This window comes from Lipotes vexillifer, unplaced genomic scaffold (genome assembly GCF_000442215.2).
Source record: "Lipotes vexillifer unplaced genomic scaffold, Lipotes_vexillifer_v1.1 scaffold422, whole genome shotgun sequence".
In the NCBI taxonomy this organism is placed as follows: domain Eukaryota; kingdom Metazoa; phylum Chordata; class Mammalia; order Artiodactyla; family Lipotidae; genus Lipotes; species Lipotes vexillifer.
The window spans coordinates 838,426-857,055 of NW_006779087.1; the positions used below are offsets into that span (position 1 = coordinate 838,426).

At 42.3% G+C, this 18,630-nt stretch overlaps 1 protein-coding gene across 1 annotated transcript in view; it reads left to right on the top strand.

The window, feature by feature from the left end:
* The window catches only part of SPATS2 (spermatogenesis associated serine rich 2), a 74,543-nt gene extending 59,994 nt beyond the window's left edge, over positions 1 to 14,549 (top strand). The window contains exons 8-12 of the mRNA XM_007452266.1: positions 2,905 to 2,963; positions 7,804 to 7,913; positions 10,642 to 10,744; positions 11,930 to 12,144; positions 13,314 to 14,549. Coding sequence (XP_007452328.1) covers positions 2,905 to 2,963; positions 7,804 to 7,913; positions 10,642 to 10,744; positions 11,930 to 12,144; positions 13,314 to 13,625 — 799 coding nt within the window. The 3' untranslated portion in view covers positions 13,626 to 14,549. The remainder of the gene's footprint in view (positions 1 to 2,904; positions 2,964 to 7,803; positions 7,914 to 10,641; positions 10,745 to 11,929; positions 12,145 to 13,313) is intronic.
* Positions 14,550 to 18,630: the final 4,081 nt, after the last annotated feature.

Genomic DNA, 18,630 nt, shown 5'->3' on the forward strand with positions numbered 1-18,630 from the left:
TCAATATACAGAAAAGTTGAAGGGATAGTACAGTGATCGGTGTATTTGCTCTCTGTGTGTGTGTGTGTGTGTGTGTGTGTGTGTGTGTGTGTGTGTTTTGGTGGAACCGTTTGGAAGTTGCAGACATAACATGCCATCCCTAAATGCTTTAGCATTAGTTACCTAAAATACAGTTATTCTTCTACACAACTGTAATACATTATGTGATGTACTTTTAAGAAAGTTCTTAATAGTGTTTTGTGTTGGTCTCAGCCTATCTTTAGTGACGCTCTCAGCTAGGAATGCCTGGGGGCACTCACCTGGGCCCCGTACTGCTTGTGGCCACTGCCCCGCTATGAGCCAGTGTTGTGGCGGACTGACCCTTGTGGTTCTTACGATTGCCACATCTACCTCAGCCACAACTATCAGGGGCTTTTAAAGAAAAAAACAAGGTTTATTACTCACAAGTCGTGGAGGCTACATGGCATGCCTGGAACCACACAGCAAAGTGTGCCTAAGGAGAGTACAGACCTGGGGTCATGCCTTTATTGGGGTTGAAGGTGGGGTGCCTAGGGTTTTGCGGGTTCTTTATTAGTAAATTTCAAACATAAGAGCAAGAAAGCGTGGGAAGGAAAAGTAGGATCACTCAAGTGGGTCAGTTATCTAGGTCTCCCAGGGCCTTCTAAAAGGGGAACCTCATAGGTGGGGTGGCCTGGCTCTTTATGAATGTCGGCAACCGAAAGCTTAATGTTGGGCACTTACATTATAACCAAAAAAGCTAATCGTCGGGCACTTACACTACATATGATTTAACATTTATTCATTTTTCTATTTTAAAGACTTGTAAAAAATTTAATGAAAAATTGCAAAGATTCATCAGGCTTTTCTCTGAGAAGATAAATATCCCAACAGTTAGCCGATAGATTCCTCTGTTTAATGCTTGGCTGACATCACAGGACCTTTCAGTAGGTGTTATCAATAGATGGTAACATGACGAACAACAATCAAAAAGAAATAGAAGTGCTTACTGCTTTTCAGTGTTTTTTGGCATGAAAGGGTAAGCTTTTGTTTCGTTTTTAATGGGAGTGGTCATACGGTTGCTCACACACTGCCCTGTGAATTTCTTATGAAATGAGTTATTCAAGAAACAAAGGTTATGTAAATGGATGCTAATCATTCCTACAGGGGAAAAAAGTACCATTGCGATGTAGTAGCTCATACTGACACAAAAAAAGTCTTAGTGTGACAGTGCAGAACTTTTTTCCTTGCTGAAAACGTATCATGTGACATTCTTTTTCTTAATAAAGATTGTTAAACTGCAAAAATCTTACTTGTTTGCTGAGCTCTTTTAATAAACATTTTACAAGCTTTGTCAGAGACAAATTTGTCATCCTATGGACACAGTGTCTGCATCTTAAGGTGATTCAGCGACAGAAGAGGTAATGATAAACTCAAAGCCTGGTAGCTCCTGTCTCAGATGTGCTTCTGTTTTGCCTTTTAGGTATTCCAAATGCTGCTAGAGTTCTTGGAGCAAAATATTTGCCAAGGTTTGGGGAATGCTTTCTTAGCAAAAGTATTGCTACCCTATCACAATAGTTGTATCTTCTCTCTAGTCTGGTGCTTTGGGATTAATTATGCCAGCCAAATATGTTTCGTTACAAGTCTGTGTATTAACATCATGCATAATGATTATCAAACCTGTTTCTCCAGCACTTTACTATAACAGATTTTGCTCCTTGAGGAAATGTCCCTGCCTTATACTTTTTTGTATATCTCACTATAGTCTCCATATTAACTACTTTGTGCCAGCATAACAACATATTGAGCTAAAATGAATTAGACTGTGTGTGTGTGTGTATATGTGTGTGTATATGTGTGTGTATGTGTGTGTGTGTATATATATATGCATATGTGTATGATTAGTTTTACAACCAGAAACAAAAGGAGAACTTTTATGAACCCTGTAGTTATATTCCCACTCAAAAGGAGAAATTAGAATGAATTTCAAATATGAAGAGATTTGGAACATTTCATGTGTGTGCAGGTATTAAAGTTTTAGTTTTGTGTTTTTGTTTTTGGGGTTTTGTTTGTTTGTTTGCCACCACTAAGCAAAACTGATATGGTAAGGAAAATTATTTTCATCCAGAGGTTTAATCCTAGGGCAGCCTATTATTTCTTTATATGTTCGCTGAAGGTGGTGGGCTCTTATCTAAGAACATAGAAAAGATTTCCCATGCTTACAAACCATTTACATTTGCAGTGGAGAAAATTCTAATTGACCATTTAATGTTCTTTTTCTGTAAAAAGCCTTCCAAAAACCTTTGATTCCATTTTTTCTGGATTACTATTAAACGTTTACCTGAAACCAGCACAGTATATGTATGTCTTTTGACTACTCTGCATTCTTAAGACTAAAGCACCAGTGGACTTGGTGCAACTGTGCTAAAATGTTGAAGATCTATACATCCTAACCGTGGGTAAATTTATCCTGCCCTAGCAGGAGTATTGCCTGGTAAAAATTCATTAGAAGCAAAGCTGTCCAATTTTATAGACCGAAATATAAAATAAAAAATATGCACATATGTAGAAATATGTAATTTCCATGAGGACTTCCGCTTTGGCACAACTTACCAAGAAATGTTTTGTAGCTTGCTACTGCCATCTACTGGTTCTCAACTCTTAGATGAGTAGCTACTGGTTTACTGTAATATAGAGAAATAAAAGGGAATTAGGTTTCTTTATTGGCATCTTTCAAATAGTCTTTGCTGAGGGTGAGATAGGATTTTCATGTGGTATATACAGTGTTTATTTTGTAGTATATGCTTTTAGGGAAGAAACTCATAAGTCTTTCTCCACTAAACAATGTGCTGTGTTCCCGTTTGAGTTTCTGATCAAACCTTTTTTCCCTTTGTCATCCCTTCCTAGCTTAATGGATCGAGAAGTGGCATTGCTTGCTGAAATGGACAAAGTGAAAGCTGAAGCAAGTAAGACTGATCTTTATTAAAGCTATTACCTGCCTCTCAACCCCCATAACAAAAGTTCAATGTATATGCCACAATAAGAGTTTATATATTTGGTTAAACAGTCTTGAGCAGTTGTACTATGCTGGCACAGGAGTCCTTTCAGGTGAAACAACTTTACAGGAGCCTGTTTTTCAATATTGCCAAATTTTAATAGTTTGAATATAGAGTGCAGAGGCTGCTTCATGGTATCTGCCACCACAGCACCAATTAAGGAAATGAAGGAAAATAAAGTATCTTGCAGGTGCCTGGGTTTTACTTTGTTTTTTCCTCCAGTGATTGAACAATTCCATTGGATTTTTTTCTACTTGGAAAAAAACCTTTGGCCTAATCAGAGGAGATGTCACCAGGTTGCCTACAATTAGTGTATACGTTCCTGTCATTACCTCTCTCAGAACTTCCTTTGTTTTCTCGGGTTGTAGAAACTTCACTCAGTGTCTGTTATCACTGGGTAGGGGAAAAGTCAATTAATTGAAGGTTCAGGATACCCATGACGAGGGTTGTTTGAAAGCTTACTAAAATGGAGTCTGGAGGAATAGTCTAACTTGGATAATTTGTGGGGTTTTATACAGAAGAACCAGATATCTGTTTTCTGTCATTTCTATTAAGGGTTAGGTTAAAGATACACAGCTATATGAAAAGAAAGGAATGTCAACTGCACCTTGTACAATGGCATTGATTTGGGGCTTTTCAACAGTTTTTCCTTCGTGCATTGAATGCCAGATTTGTAATTAGGAAGGTTGTTTCTTTTAACCTACTCTCAAACTGGTGAGAATGGAAATAGGTTGAGATGATGACTCACAATTAAATCATTTCTGTCTGTGGTCATGGGCCAGAGGAGGCAGCTTTGAAGCACTGAGCTGAGTTCAGTTTTGATCCATTTTAATGAAATTTTGAGTACATAACAGAGATGCTATCCATTGTTTTTCAGAGGTGAGATTTCATTTAAATTGAGTGATATATCCTGAAATTTCCGGTGACAGTTTCAGTCCATTCTTGTACCTATGTGTTCTCTTTTTGAAATTGAAGTTTCGGAGAAAATAAAATTAGTAAGAAGACATAGCCCCTAAAAAAAAAAAAAAAAAAAAAAAAAAAAAAAGACATAGTCCTTACTGTTGAGAAGAAGGTGCTTTTTTTTTTTGGCTACGTTGGGTCTTTGTTGCTGAGCGCGGGCTTTCTCTAGTTGTGGTGAGCAGGGGCTACTCTTCATTGCAGTGTACGGGCTTCTCATTGCGGTGGCTTCTCTTGTTGCGGAGCACGGGCTCTAGGCACGCGGGCTTCAGTAGTTGCAGCAGGTGGACCCTAGAGTGAGTGGGCTCATTAGTTGCGGTGCATGGGCTCCAGGACGCACGGGCTCAGTTGTTGTGGCTCGCAGGCTCTAGAGGGTAGGCTCAGTAGTTGTGGCGCACGGGCTTAGTTGCTCCGGGCATGTGGGATCTTCCCGGACCAGTGCTTGAACCCGTGTCCCCTGCATTGGCAGGCGGATTCTTAACCACTGCACCATCAGGGAAGTCCGAACGTGCTTTTTAAAATATATCTTTTATAGAAAATTTTGAACATATTTCAAATAGAGAGGCTAATATAATTAACCCCCAGCACCCAGCCTCAGCCAGTTATCAATTCATGGTCAATCAATTATCAAATACAGTCCACCCCTCTCATGCTAAAAATCCTAGTTCTCAATGACACTAATGTAATTACTCATTTACCAATAATATCAAAAAGGTGTTTCTTTTCTTTACACATTACAGTTTATTAGTTATATGTTCATAGTACCTCACAGTTCAGAGTTTTTTCGCACTCATTCACATGTGATGTTACTATCAACCTTACGGGAGAGTTAGGTTTTGGGATTCTATTTGGTTTTATTTTTTTCATTTCATAAATGAAGAAACAAGTTCCTTGGAAAAATGTGAGTTGTCCAAGGTCATATAATTAGGCCCTCTGAGTTATATGATATGTGTAGAAATCTTTACTTGACACATCTTGAGACGTGTAATTTTATCTTAGAATCCTAGAATGCTGGAGCTGAGAGAAAGTGAATTTGATACAAATGGCAAATAAGTTTTATCTTGGGAGCCAGACCAACAGATCATTTTTATTTGTTGGGCCTTTGTATTGAGAAACTTTTGTATGCATGTTCCTAACTTATTGGGAAAGTGTGCCCTTATCGATTAACCTGACATGGGTATGAGCAGCCCATGGGTGGCATATATGTGGCAAATTGGACTAAGTAAACTTGCTAAAGATATTCAGCTCTACACCTGATGTAGCTCTTTAAAAATTCTATTTTTTTCTCATGTAAATTTGGCTAGCTTCTCAGTAGGTTACAGGATTCTGTGTATAAGCTAGGAATTGAGTTTGACTGCATGCCACAGAATGGCCTAAAGAAATGTGAGTTTCTTTTTCTCTCATGAAATGAAAGGTCCAGAGGTAAGCAGTCCAGGGCTGTAGGGCATCTCCAAAATGATATGAGGGGGCTTCTCTGGTGGCGCACTGGTTGAGAGTCCGCCTGCCAATGCAGGGGACACGGGTTCGAGCCCTGGTCTGGGAAGATCCCACATGCCGCGGAGCAGCTAAGCCCACGCGCCACAACTACTGAGCCTGCGGTCCAGAGCCCGCGAGCCACAACTCCTGAAGCCCGGGCACCTAGAGCCCGTGCTCTGCAACAAGAGAAGCTACCGCAATGAGAAGCCCACGCACTGCAACGAAGAGTAGCCCCCGCTCACCGCAACTAGAGAAAGCCCGCACACAGCAACAAAGACCCAACGCAGCCAAAAAAATAAAATAAATAAATAAAAAATAGATAAACAAATGAAAATTCCTCCTTCAAAAAAAAAAAAAAAAACTCTGGGTAACAAAGCAAATTTTAACCTTCCTTAGATTAAATATTAGCATTTATCCATCTCTGTTAGTGTAAACCTTTTAATGCTTTCAAAATATAAGAACTCAGGGAAAACTCTGAGTTTTCAGATGAAACACACAAATAAGGCCAATTATCAGTTAAGTTTACAAAACGAAAAATGGCATTTAAACGCACAGTGGTGTCTAGATATCCTTGATACTACTATTTAAATAAATAAGAACTAGGTTTCGTGCAATTACAGCTACTAAAGTTAAATCGGAATAAAAACCAAGTCCTGGGCTTCCCTGGTGGCGCAGTGGTTGAGAGTCTGCCTGCCTATGCAGGGGACGCGGGTTCGTGCCCTGGTCCGGGAAGATCCCACATGCCGCGGAGCGGCTGGGCCCGTGAGCCACGGCCGCTGAGCCTGCGCGTCCAGAGCCTGTGCTCCACAACGGGAGGGGCCACGGCAGTGAGAGGCCCGCGTACCACAAAAAAAAAAAAAAAAAAAAAAAAATGATATGAGGGACCCAGGCTTCTCTCCTTCTCCCCAGCCATCCTTACATTGTGCTTATAGTCAAAATATACATCCTACGGCTCTAGTCAGGGAAGGGCAAAGTGTTACATGCAGGCTAAGACTCCTTTAGAGAGCTTTCTAGTAAGCCTCGCCTCTGAATTCTGCTTAGATCTCAATGGCCAAACTATACCACATGATACAATTATGTGTAGCAAAGCCAGGAATTGTAGCTTTTTTTTACCTAAGCACATTGGTACCCAACAACATTAGACTTCTGATAGAGGAGAATGGATATTCAGTCACTAATGGTCTTTGCTACAGTCCACCCCTCAGCTACCCTGCAGTCCTCTTGTGTCCAAACTGAGAACACACTCACGTCCTTCTTGATGGCAACACCTCCACAGTCTCCTCTAGTTCACGTATTCAGCTGAAAGTCCAGGACTTCTGGGTAGTTTCAGATCTTCCAACAGCTCTGGTTATGGTATATTGTGGTCTGGCATCCCATAAACTGAAAGAAACGTTATTACATAGACAGGGAGAGAAGAGGATAATTATAGTAAAAATTCCCACTTGGACATGCAATGATCAAAGTTTACTGGACAGGAATAGTAGAGTCCCTGCCCCAGTGGTAGAGAAAGTTCCTTGGTTCATTTGGCAGCCCCTAGATCTGCTTCCTGAGGGGATTTCTTTTGCCCTTTGTCCTCCGTAAGCCCTGGCTTTCTACTCTGAGAGAATGTTTATTGTCTGTCATTCTTCATGGCCATACCTGAGTTACACATCTGCGAGCAAGCCAGAGAAGATGCTTCTTGAAAGGCTGTAAATAATCTAATGTCCATCATTAGGGAACTTGGTAAATAATTGTTGTATATCCACATAGTAGAATACTAGGTGGCTATTAAACAGAGTGAGGGGAATCCAATGTATTACTAAGGAATGAACTTCAAGACATAGTAAGTAAAAATAGCAAAGGTAAAGGAGGGACCACTGTGAGGGGAAAAAAGAGAGAGAGAGATTGTATATGCAGAGAGTATAATGGAAAGTATACATAAGAAATTGTTACCAGTGGTTTCCTCTGGAAGTCAGAAGTAGGAGGGACAGTTTTATTTTTCATTTTATACCCATTTATTCTAGATGTATTCTTTACCTTGTGCATATTTTTGTTTTAATTTATATGCGTCTTGATAAGATTCTTTTAAGTGGGAAGAGGAGAAAGAGAAATGACAAGTGATGTATGAGTCTTTATGATTCATAAAAAGCATTTACCATGTAAACTGCCTTCAGAGTCCCTCAAGAAGGTGGAAACTGGACCTTTGGTATTTTCACTTTCTGGATGGGTGGGCAGCTAAGCCTTTGGCTGTCCAAGTACATACTGCAAGGCCTATACTTCTAGTTCTTCTTTGTCCTATTTAGCAGACCATAAGAGTCATACTCTCTTTTCTCTACAGTGGAAATTTTGCTCAGCCGTCAGAAGAAAGCCGAACTTCTAAAGAAGATGACTGATGTGGCTGTTCGGATGTCAGAGGAGCAGTTGGTTGAGCTCAGAGCTGATATCAAGGTAGGACTTCCTTCTCCTTTCTGCCTTTCTTCTTACCCTCAGGGACTAAAGTAGCAAATCTTCATAATTCATGGCTGTATCTAATATATTTAACTCATGATCTCCTCTTCCCAAACCTGGCCCTTTTCCTGGTCCTTTCCCTTTCTCTGTAAATGGTACTGTCATCTTTCCAGCGTCCAAGCTGGAAACCTTAGGGAATTTCTCCTTTTCCCACAGTTCAATCTCTCAGCAGACCCTGTCCCTTTGACCTTCTGCGAGATCTCAGATCTGACCTTTTCTCTTCGTCTCCACCACCACCATCATGATCAAGCTACAGTGATCCCTTGCTTGGACTTTGTGGTAGCCTCTTAACTGATTCCACTCCTCCTCTTTGCCACTGCCCTGGCCTCCCCACCGCTTCATATCTGTCCCTCGCATTACAGAACCTACTTCAAACTTCCCGTTGCTTTCAGGATAGGCTATAATCCTTAACGGCCTGTAGGGCTCTGTATGGTCTGGCCCTGCTTCCGTGCTTTGCGCAGCATCCCGCCTTGTCCCCTCTGCTCCAGCCATACTCGCTCTCCTTTCCACAGGCATACCCTGTTCCCTCCTGTGAGGGCTGCCACACGTGCTTTTCCATCTGTCCAGAACATTCTTTTCCCTCCCCCTGCCACTCCCAGCACACACCTCACACCTGACCTCATCCTTCCTGACTTTCCTGACGTGTCCCCCCTGTTTGTGCCTTCCTAGCACACTTATAATTGTATGTGCATTTGATTAATCTGTCTTTCCCACTCGATAGTGAACTTTACAGTGACAGGAACTGCTGTGTCTCCAGTGCCCTGGCACAATGCCTTGGCACATAGTAGGTGTTCAGTAGATAGTTAAATAGTTGGTTGGTCAATTCTGATTTTATAAGAGAAAAATGAGCAATTTGAGGTGTTGATTATATTGTAAACTGTTTATAAAGATTACTTGGATTCCACACTCAGATGTTTTAAATTCTTATATAAAGAACAGTGTTGCTGAGACTAAGATGGGAACCTGAGAGAGGCTGGGTTATTCATGGGTAGTTGTGGACACTGACATTCTAATTAATTGTTTCTAAACCGTGAACTGTATGGCCTTCTCTGCTCCTGTGCCCTAACTCTGCTCTTTCTGAACGTGTGAGATTTATTGCCATATTTAAGAGGAATACATGCTGGGGAGGCTGTATAACAGCCTTTGTAAAATAAAAGCATAGATGGAAGATCATCTGAGACCTTACAGGCATCCCTGTTACCATCCTGACCCAGTCTTTCACACAAACCTATGTCACGTTATTATTCTCTCACTCCTTCCCCTTAGGCTATGTTGGGGAGAAATAGTGAAACCAACAATGCAAGTTTTAAATTACCATTTTCTGATTAACTAAAGACTATATTGCTAAATTTTATAGAAAGTCTTCCTCGCACTGATGCCAGTCAGTCTCATTCAACTATCTGGGAGAAGCCAGAAACCCCTTTGGAATTAGATAAGAATTCTGGCTCTCACAGGCTTCATCTGTTCCCCTTCCCACGTGGTTGAAGAGCTGCTAGAAATATTTCTGCAGGCTGACTAAGGATCTGTTTCTCTCCACGTTTTCAGTGTACTGAAGTGGGTGCTGTGCAATTTAAATGTCTTATTTCCAGATCATTTTATTTCCGTCACTCCTGTTATGTCTTTGGCTCAGGAAACCCTAGAATGTGTTTCAGAATTAATCTCAGACTGATATTACATGTCTGAAGGCTTTGTTATAGAGATTCATGTGCTTTCCTAAGTCAGAGTATACTCTGAAGCTTTAGGACTTCAAGTCCCAGAGGTAATTTTTATTTCTCCTCTCCCATTTATTGCTTCTAGGTGCATCCCGAGGATTCTGATGCACTTGATTCTACCCCTTGAAAATCCAAAGTGGAATTAGGCCACCCTCAGTTAGAGGACTGCTCTGAGTTCAGTTCTTCTAAATTTATTCTAGGCCTTTAACTTTTCTTTCTTACTCTCTTGTACATCTGAAAAGATGATTCCAGACTACCTTAGAAATTGTTTATTGAAATAGACCCCCAGAAGCACTTTATTCCTGACATGTTTCTAGCCCCACTATTTCTATAGTATAGTTAGTTTTTGACCCAAGGGGATGGTTACTTCTCAGCTCAGTCTGCTTAAAAGGATTAAATTACTTGCAGCACAAACTCTTCTCATTTGCAAAGCTGACTTTTCACATGAATGATTTTCCATCTCAAGTAATTGTTCCTATTACAAGGACTAAAAAATCCTACTTTATAAAGCGGCGAAGTGGGTTTGCTAAGGAAGTTTATATTAGAGAACACCAAATCATCTATTTAAATTAAGGAATCATTGTTGTAACTTATGAGCGTTTCTGCTGCCTCTGCCTGTGTATAAAATGGAACAATGTGGAGAGTAGCTAACAGTGGAGAGAAAGGTGGTCCTCCATCATGAGTTCCTTCTTTCTCCAGAGTTTCTCTTGATTTACACCTAATGACCATTAGCATTTCATAAAGCTCCCAAATGGACTTATCTTTGGGCCCTTAAGGAAAATGACTGAATTTCGTCAGTCACCCAGCATTGGTAATATGATGGCCATGTATGTAATGAACTTTGAAGCACAAAAAGAAAACAATTGAAAGTAATTGTTTCGTCTGTTTATAGCAAGCTATAAATCCCACATATATTGTTTGTCTCACCTGGAGGCTTTTCTTTGTCTTTTCTCCAGCACTTTGTTAGTGAACGTAAATATGATGAGGATCTGGGACGAGTGGCCCGATTCACCTGTGATGTGGAGACCCTAAAGAAGAGCATAGATTCATTTGGACAAGGTGAGGTGATGAGAGATTCAGGGCGCCGGAGATGGTGACGAGAAGACCACCCTCTACTAACTAGAAACTGAAGTGCCGATTGGCTTCTCCCCTGATTCCTCCTCAGTCCCTCTTGGGTTTTGGTTTGTTTGCTTGTTTTTATGAAAAGGAACTCTGAGATACGTAATAAGTCAGTGGACTCAGATGCTTTGAGCTCTGAGGATAGGCATTTTCCAGCTCCCTAAATTTGCGGTCATATTTTTTCATCATTTCCTGCTGAGCTGAGAGGTGTTCGGTATGTAGTATAAAGAGCATGTGGCCCTGGAGTCAGACCAAGTTTGAATCCTTGCCTCTACACTCTACATCGGGCCGCTCATTTTACTCCTTGGTGGAGATACCAATACCTGCTTTGCCTAGCGCATAATAGGTGTGTGTGGAGGCGGGGCACGGTGGTGCCTCTGTGGTGAGAGCCTGTAGCGACACATCAGTCAAACCCAGACACCGAGCTTGGCTCCTACGTTCTTTCTGTCTCGGTGTGAAAGTGAAATAAATGTTGGACCTAGGGCAGTGATTGTGAGTTCAACATTAGCCCAGGCTTAAAGCCAAGGAGAAACATCTATGGGGTCCTTTTAGACCGTTGAATTCTGACAAAACTTGAATTGAAAATATTAGTATTTTTCAGCTAGATTGATATTTTGAATTTGGAGTTATTTTTGCAGAAAGAGCCTTGGGAAGATAGATATTTGTTGTAAAGACTAGTTCTGTTCATATGTAACTCATCTTGCCTCATTCAAATTTTTAAAAAAGAATTTGGCTTTTTATTTAACTTTTTCTTTCTTTTTGAAGTCTGTACTTTAGAATGTTCCTTGCATAGGAAAGCGAACATATGGCCCATACTATTGTTCCTAGGCTTAGTCAGCCACTGGAGCCAAAGCCAGGAGTTTAGGTGGTAGGAAATGCCAAGAAGTCATTAGTTGGTGGGGGGATGGGCCACTTACAAAGCGGTGGGGATTTGGCAGGAGTGGAGGAAGAGGGCAGAAGGGAGATTTTCCTTCCCGTTACCTATTTATAAGCTTATCTTTACAAATACTCAGATAGACAGTCCTTTATCCTAAATTGCTCATTGTGAGATGGAGAAATAGAGAATACGTTACCCACCGTGCTCTTCTATCACCTGACCACATATCGCTCGTATTTCTGTCTCAGTGTCCCACCCAAAGAACAGCTATTCAACCAGATCTCGATGTAGCTCGGTTACATCTGTGTCTTTGAGTAGCCCGTGTGATGCCTCTGCTGCTTCCTCTTCCACCTGTGCCTCTGCTCCCAGCCTTACAAGTGCTAACAAGAAAAACTCGGCACCAGGGGAGACTCTTGCAACCACAGCAAACTCCAGTGGCCGGCCCTACCAGCCTCATCGAGAGGTAACCTAGCTTCCACACTGAGCAGCTTACGAAGAAATGCTGCCAGGTTGTCACAGCTTAAACACTGACAGCTCAGTACGTTACCTCCCTCTCTTTATGCCCATTCCACACCTATTTTGAATCCCTCCAGCCTCAGTTGTTTCCAGAGAAAGCATTTGGTGTGTATGTTCCAAATCACCAGCCAGTTTAGATTTCCTGTCGCCAAGACTGCTGACTTCCTGATGTTGGCAGTGATCCTAGCTTTGTAGGTAGTAGTATATTGCCTGGTAATTGGTCACACAGGGAGTCATGTACCTATCTTGAGGTAGAAAAGCACCACTAGAACGTTGAAGTGTAATCCATAGTTTCTTTTCCTTGGGTTTTGTTTTGTTTTTGCGGTACGCGAGCCTCTCCCTGGTGCAGCCTCTCCTGTTGCGGAGCACAGGCTCCGGACGCGCAGGCTCAGCGGCCATGGCTCACGGGCCCAGCCGCTCCGCGGCATGTGGGATCTTCCCGGACCGGGGCACGAACCCGCGTCCCCTGCATCGGAAGGCAGACTCTCAACCGCTGCACCACCAGGGAAGCCCCTTTTCCTTGGTTTGAAGGAGATAACATAAGAGCAGTCCAAGGCAGTGCTGTCAGTAATTCTTCAGACTGGTATTACATTGGAATTGGAGGACAAAAATAAAATCCTATGCCATAAGCTTTCTGGGTTGTAATGTGAAAGGTATGTTAAATGTCACAGCAGCGTGATTTAATCTGTGGTTCATGATATATAGCAGAGTAGATCATAGTGATGTTTATTTTATTATTCCAGATGTTCATTATCTTTACAAATGGCTTATGATCTACAAAATTCAGACGCGTGATAAGATACTTGCCCAGCTGAGGGCTTGTAACAACCTCAGAGAATGCTCTTTCCGCCTTTTCTGCCCAGCTAAAGAAAAGCTCTTCAGTGGAGAAGAGCGTAGGGGTGAAAGGCAGGGGGTAAATAGTGAATGATTTTTTAATTCTGATTAGTGTCTAGATTGGATTGGCTGATCAAACTCCGTGGGGTTTAAGAGAGAACCGAGTCCCAAGCCTGGGATACCGCTATTAGGCTTTCAGAATACTCCTAAATAAACTGAACTGGAGCAAACGGGGTGCCCTAATGCCACAGTGCTCTGAACATTGTCTTCTTTTATCCTTAGGTATTGCCGGGGAACAGACGCGGAGGACAAGGCTACAGGCCACAAGGCCCAAAGTCCAATGACCCCACGAACCAAGGACGACATGACAGGGGGGGTCGTTACAGAAACAGCTCGTGGTATTCATCTGGTTCCAGGTACCAGAGCGCTCCATCCCAGGCGCCAGGAAACTCTAGTGAACGGGGCCAGACTCACTCTGCAGGGACCAATGGAATTGGAGCCACCACGGAGCCCAGCCCACCCAAGCCTTCATTCAAAAAGGGGCTCCCCCAGCGCAAACCCAGGACCTCTCAGCCTGAAGCCGTGAACTCTTGAGGGAAATTCCGGCTGGCCTGTCTCTTCTATCCCACACAATTCAACTTGGTAACTGGACTTTAGGAAACTTGTAGTTAGATTTAATAACAAAAAGAAGTTTGCGCCTTCACTTTTGATGCCGTTCTAAATATTTTGGTTTCTTCTCTCCTCATTTCTGCTTTACCATTTTTTTGGAAGGGAAGCTGTTTTTTCCCTTGACCTTTCCCAGTGATATGGATTGATTCTGACTATTCATTTCCCCCAGGAATCACCGGCACCTGTGCCAGGTTTCCCAAGGGTAAGCAGTGTTCTTCCCAGTACTCCAGGCCTTTCAGGGGCCTGAAGAGGCCTTCCTCAGCCACCCCTACTGTCCAGGCTTTCAGGAGGAGATGGGTCAGGCAGCTGGTCTTGCTGCCTTTCCAGTCTAAGCAGAAGCCACACTTGCCAGTCAGGTTCCCTGTAAACAACATGACCAAGGGAGGCAATGAGGGGGTTGTGTACTGTCCTGGATTAGCCAGAGAAGGGGGAACTGAATTGGTGAAAAGGAAAGAACACTAGGAAACATTTGAGAATCTGCCTGTGCTCCCAGAACGTGCCTGAGATTGACACTCAGATCGGGGTTTCAGCCTCTTGCTTGGCACCGTAGCTTAACCTGCAGTTTCTTCCAAATGCCCCAGCCTTGTTTCCTATTACCTTAGACTGCAAACCAGTCTAGGGAAGTCTATGGGAAAGTAGCATTTAATTAAAGGAAAAAAAAAAGTATTTCTTTGTTTCAGTGTTTGAAGATTTTTGTTGTTGTTCTCCCTCTTTCCTGATTCCTATTCTGACCCTGAACCAAATTTATAGCAATATAATTAGTGTTAATCTAAGGTGTTAACCATCAAAAAATTGCCTCTGTCAATCTTTAGAGTTGAATAAATAAAAACAACTGCATAAACGGTCCCACGTTTGTTTCACAGCAGGAAGTGACTTCATTTCATTATCTCTTTTTCTTTGGGCCTCATGGGGTAGAAGTCACTCGAACAGCTTGTTCGGGGCTTAAATTAGGGTGTCTGATTTCTAAGTCATTTGTCCACTGCTTACCTTCAGAACCAAATTAAATGTAAAAGCCAGGATGAGCAGATGCAGCGGTTCCTCTTGGGAAAAGGTCTGTAGGAGAGGGAATGCTGACTTTCCGAAGGAGAACCTACCAGTTCAGAAAACCCACAGCTGCCAACAGCTCACCCAGGCAACCAAAGGTTCTGTCCACACCCCTGTCTTCCACTGCCTGTCCCTTCACAGGAGTAGTGGATATCACAATGTAACGGGGTTCCTGCATGTAGCAGGTGGTGCTGGTGCCAGAGTGCCACACCCACCCCAGCCTCTATGATTTAATAACAGCAGAGCTTTTTCTTCCCCAGCATTTGTTCTCCCAAGGCTGAAACCCAGGCTGTAAGTGGCAGTGGTGCAGAACACTTAGCTGCCTCAGGGCTTCCCCTAGCTCTTTGGCTGAAGATGAGCTGCCAGGGTTCAGGTTGGCTGCACAGATTGAGAAAGAAAGAGAAAAAGAGTGTGTGTGTGTGTGTGTGTGTGTGTGTGTGTGTGTGTGTGTGTGTCTTTCAGTAAGGAAAACAATAGTCAAGGAGTACTAGGAAGCCATTTTCTAAGGGGCTGGCCACCTCATTTGGGGGAGTTTATCCAACATCACCATCAGCCTGCTGTATCAGGAAAAAGCCCTGCTTTTCTGATTAATTGCTTACCTACACATTATAGGAAATCCAGAGATTGAAGTGGCCTTGAAGGATTATGAGGTCTATGCCCGTATCCAGGCAAGACTGTATTTAACCACCTAAACAGACGGGAAGCCACATGTTTGTCAAAACTGCCTTGAAGTTGAAGTTAAAATCTTACAGAAAAATATTTGAAGACTTTTTCTATGACCACAAAAAGTTTGAAAATTATGACTTTTTTTTACACAGTTTTTAATTACAAAAGTAGCATTTAAAATATCAAATAATGCAGAAATATAAAAGGAAAAAGTTAGTTTTCCACTTTTTCATTCTGTTCCTCAGGGGTAATAACTGTTAATAATTTGGCATATATCCTTATAAACCTTTTCAAAACATATATGTGCTTATACACATAGATATGTAGGCTTTTTTAAAAATAAATTTATTTATTTTGGGCTGTGTTTGGTCTTCCTTGCGGTATGCAGGCTTCTCACTGCGGTGGCTTCTCTTGTTGTGGAGCACGGCCTCTAGGTGTGTGGGCTTCAGTAGTTGTGGCACATGGGCTCAGTAGTTGTGGCACGTAGGCTCAGTAGTTGTGGCTCGCAGGCTCTAGAGCACAGGCTCAGTAGCTGTGGCGCACGGGCTTAGTTGCTCCGCGGCATGTGGGATCATCCCAGACCAGGGCTCGAACCTGTGTCCCCTGCCTTGGCAGGCGGATTCCCAACCACTGCACCACCAGGGAAGCCTGATATATAGGCTTTTAATTTTTTGTTTTGTTTTTTACAAAAAAGGGAGCATACTATGTGCATTCTACAATCCTTTTTTTAGATATGTCTAAACGATAATTCACTTAGGATCTCACGTTGTAGATATTCTCCTAAATTTGCCGTTTGACTTTCTTCAGTGAAGAGAAGTGAGGTTTCCCTTAAGTTTGAACTGTGCAGCTCATTCTTTGCTCCCCACAACAGCTCTTCCTTCCAAGAGGAGGGAGGCTCTGTACCCTGGGCAGTTCCTGCTGTGTGTTCAGAGACAACCTTCCTAACCATCATTTCTCCTTCCCTTTCCATTTCCTCGTAGAGATCAATGTCCTGTCCTTTCCCAGCCTAAGAGATAAGATTGAAACTTCCAGTTTACCTTTGTGCCACTTGAGAGAGAAAATTTAAATTAGCGTGGCCTCATTATGAACATCAAATATTCCGTAGGCCCCTTATTTGCGGCAGTTTTTTAAATTCACTTTTTAAAAAAGTAATACAGGCTAATTTTTTTAAAGGTACAAGAGGATACATGATGTGAAAGTGAAAAATACTCCCCTACCTTGTCCCACTCCCTAGAAGAAATCACTGATAAGTTTCTTGTTTATCTTTTCACACATTTTCTAAATCCAAACATGCAAATGCGTTTTTTCTTTCTTTTACATAAATGGAAATTATATTATGCATATTCCTAAGCAATTTGCTTTTTTTTTTAACTTGTCCTCACTTTTTGTAACTAGTTTTTGTTTGGTTTGAAGAAAAATCAATATATGTAAATGGTTTTAAAAAAAATAGTTCAAAAGGATATATGATGAAAAATAAGCCTCCATCCCACTCTGGACTATTTATTCCCTCCCCAGAGGCAACCACTGTTAAGTTTCTTATTTATCCCTCGAGAGGTTTTCTATATTTATATACATATATCAGAAGAATGTATGCTGCTTAGACCTCTTTCCATGTCAGTATACATAAATGTACCTTGTTCTTTCTATGGCTGCATAGTATCCCATTGTATAAATTTATCATAATTAGTTTTACCAGTCCCTAATGATGATATTCAGTTTTTTGCTATTATATGTATTGATGAAGTGAGCATATTTCATCAATATAATGCATACATCACTCATGACATGTGAGAGTGTACCTTTAGGATAAATTCCTAGGAGTGGAATTGTTGGATCATACAGTTATTGATAAAGTACTCTTAAAAGGTGCATGGATTCTCACCAACAGTGTTTGGGAGTGCTTTGTACAGTTGCTGAGCTGGAAGCTAAGGAGAGATAAAGATAACTAAAACACAGCCCTCTGTGGGGCTGATAAACTAGTTGGGGCAACTGACGGATACAGATAAAAGAGTACAAGGTAATACTATTGCATGAAAGAGCCTTGCTGTCTTCTGTGAGTATAGTGGAGAAACACTGCGCACAGGGCCTGTGCTTGAACTTGAACTATACCAGCGGTGATCAGGCATTTGCTCAGTGGTTTATAGACAGGGTGACCTCGTATTTCAGAATCCCAAACCAGGGTACAGTCTTGTGAGTATGAATGTATGTATGGGGAACAACAGGATAAACTACTTTAGGTTGGGAGTGGCCTAGAAAAGCCAGGACACATGGTTATCAATCTGTGAACCTGTACTCTGGAGACGGTCAGTAGAGTAATGGCTTGTTGCCCTCGGGAATCCTGCCATTTGACCTAAAAAAATGAGGGTTTGTCTTGCCTCATCTACAGGATTCATCCCACCTGGAGAGGATTATACGCCTACGGAAGCACACTTAATGGAAGAAATGGGTATCCAAAATGGCACATGTTTGGAGGTCAGCAACTGATACAAGGAGCTGTTTTGTCACTCTTTTAACCAGTTCAGAGTACCAGACCATAATGCTGGTAGCCAGAACATCATGCTGTAAAGTCAGCCAAGCTGGACTTCTGGTGGCTTTAGCCACCTGCGCACATTCTTTGCTTCAAACATTGAGGCACCTGCTGGGTGCCAGGCACTGTGCTGAGTTCTGAGGCAAAGATAAATGGTTCCAGCTCTTTCCTCAACCGCTTTGCAGGTGAAGGAACTAGAGCTCTTAGAGCTCAGCAGTGTCTGGTGGCTGGGCAGTGTGGTAGAGTAGAAGGACCCTGGACTTTTGAGACCGATACTTGGATTTTAATTCTGGCTTCACAACTTGGTAGCTATGTGACCAACTAACCTTGGGCAAATAACGTAACAGCTTTGAACTTCTTGAAGTGGGAAGTGGAGACTGGTAACTGCTTCATGGAGTGGTAAGGTAGGTATCAAGCAGGTGCTGAGAACAGTACCCTGGTGTCCAAGCTAACCTGTGACTAGTTAAACGTTCACGCACCATAACTCCTTTACTTTTCTGTCTCTCGTGCCCTGTTAAAAAGTGCATGAAAGGGCTTCCCTGGTGGCGCAGTGGTTGAGAGTCCGCCTGCCGATGCAGGGGACACGGGTTCGTGCCCCGGTCCGGGAAGATCCCACGTGCCGCGGAGCGGCTGGGCCCGTGAGCCATGGCTGCTGGGCCTGCGCGTCCGGAGCCTGTGCTCCACAACGGGAGA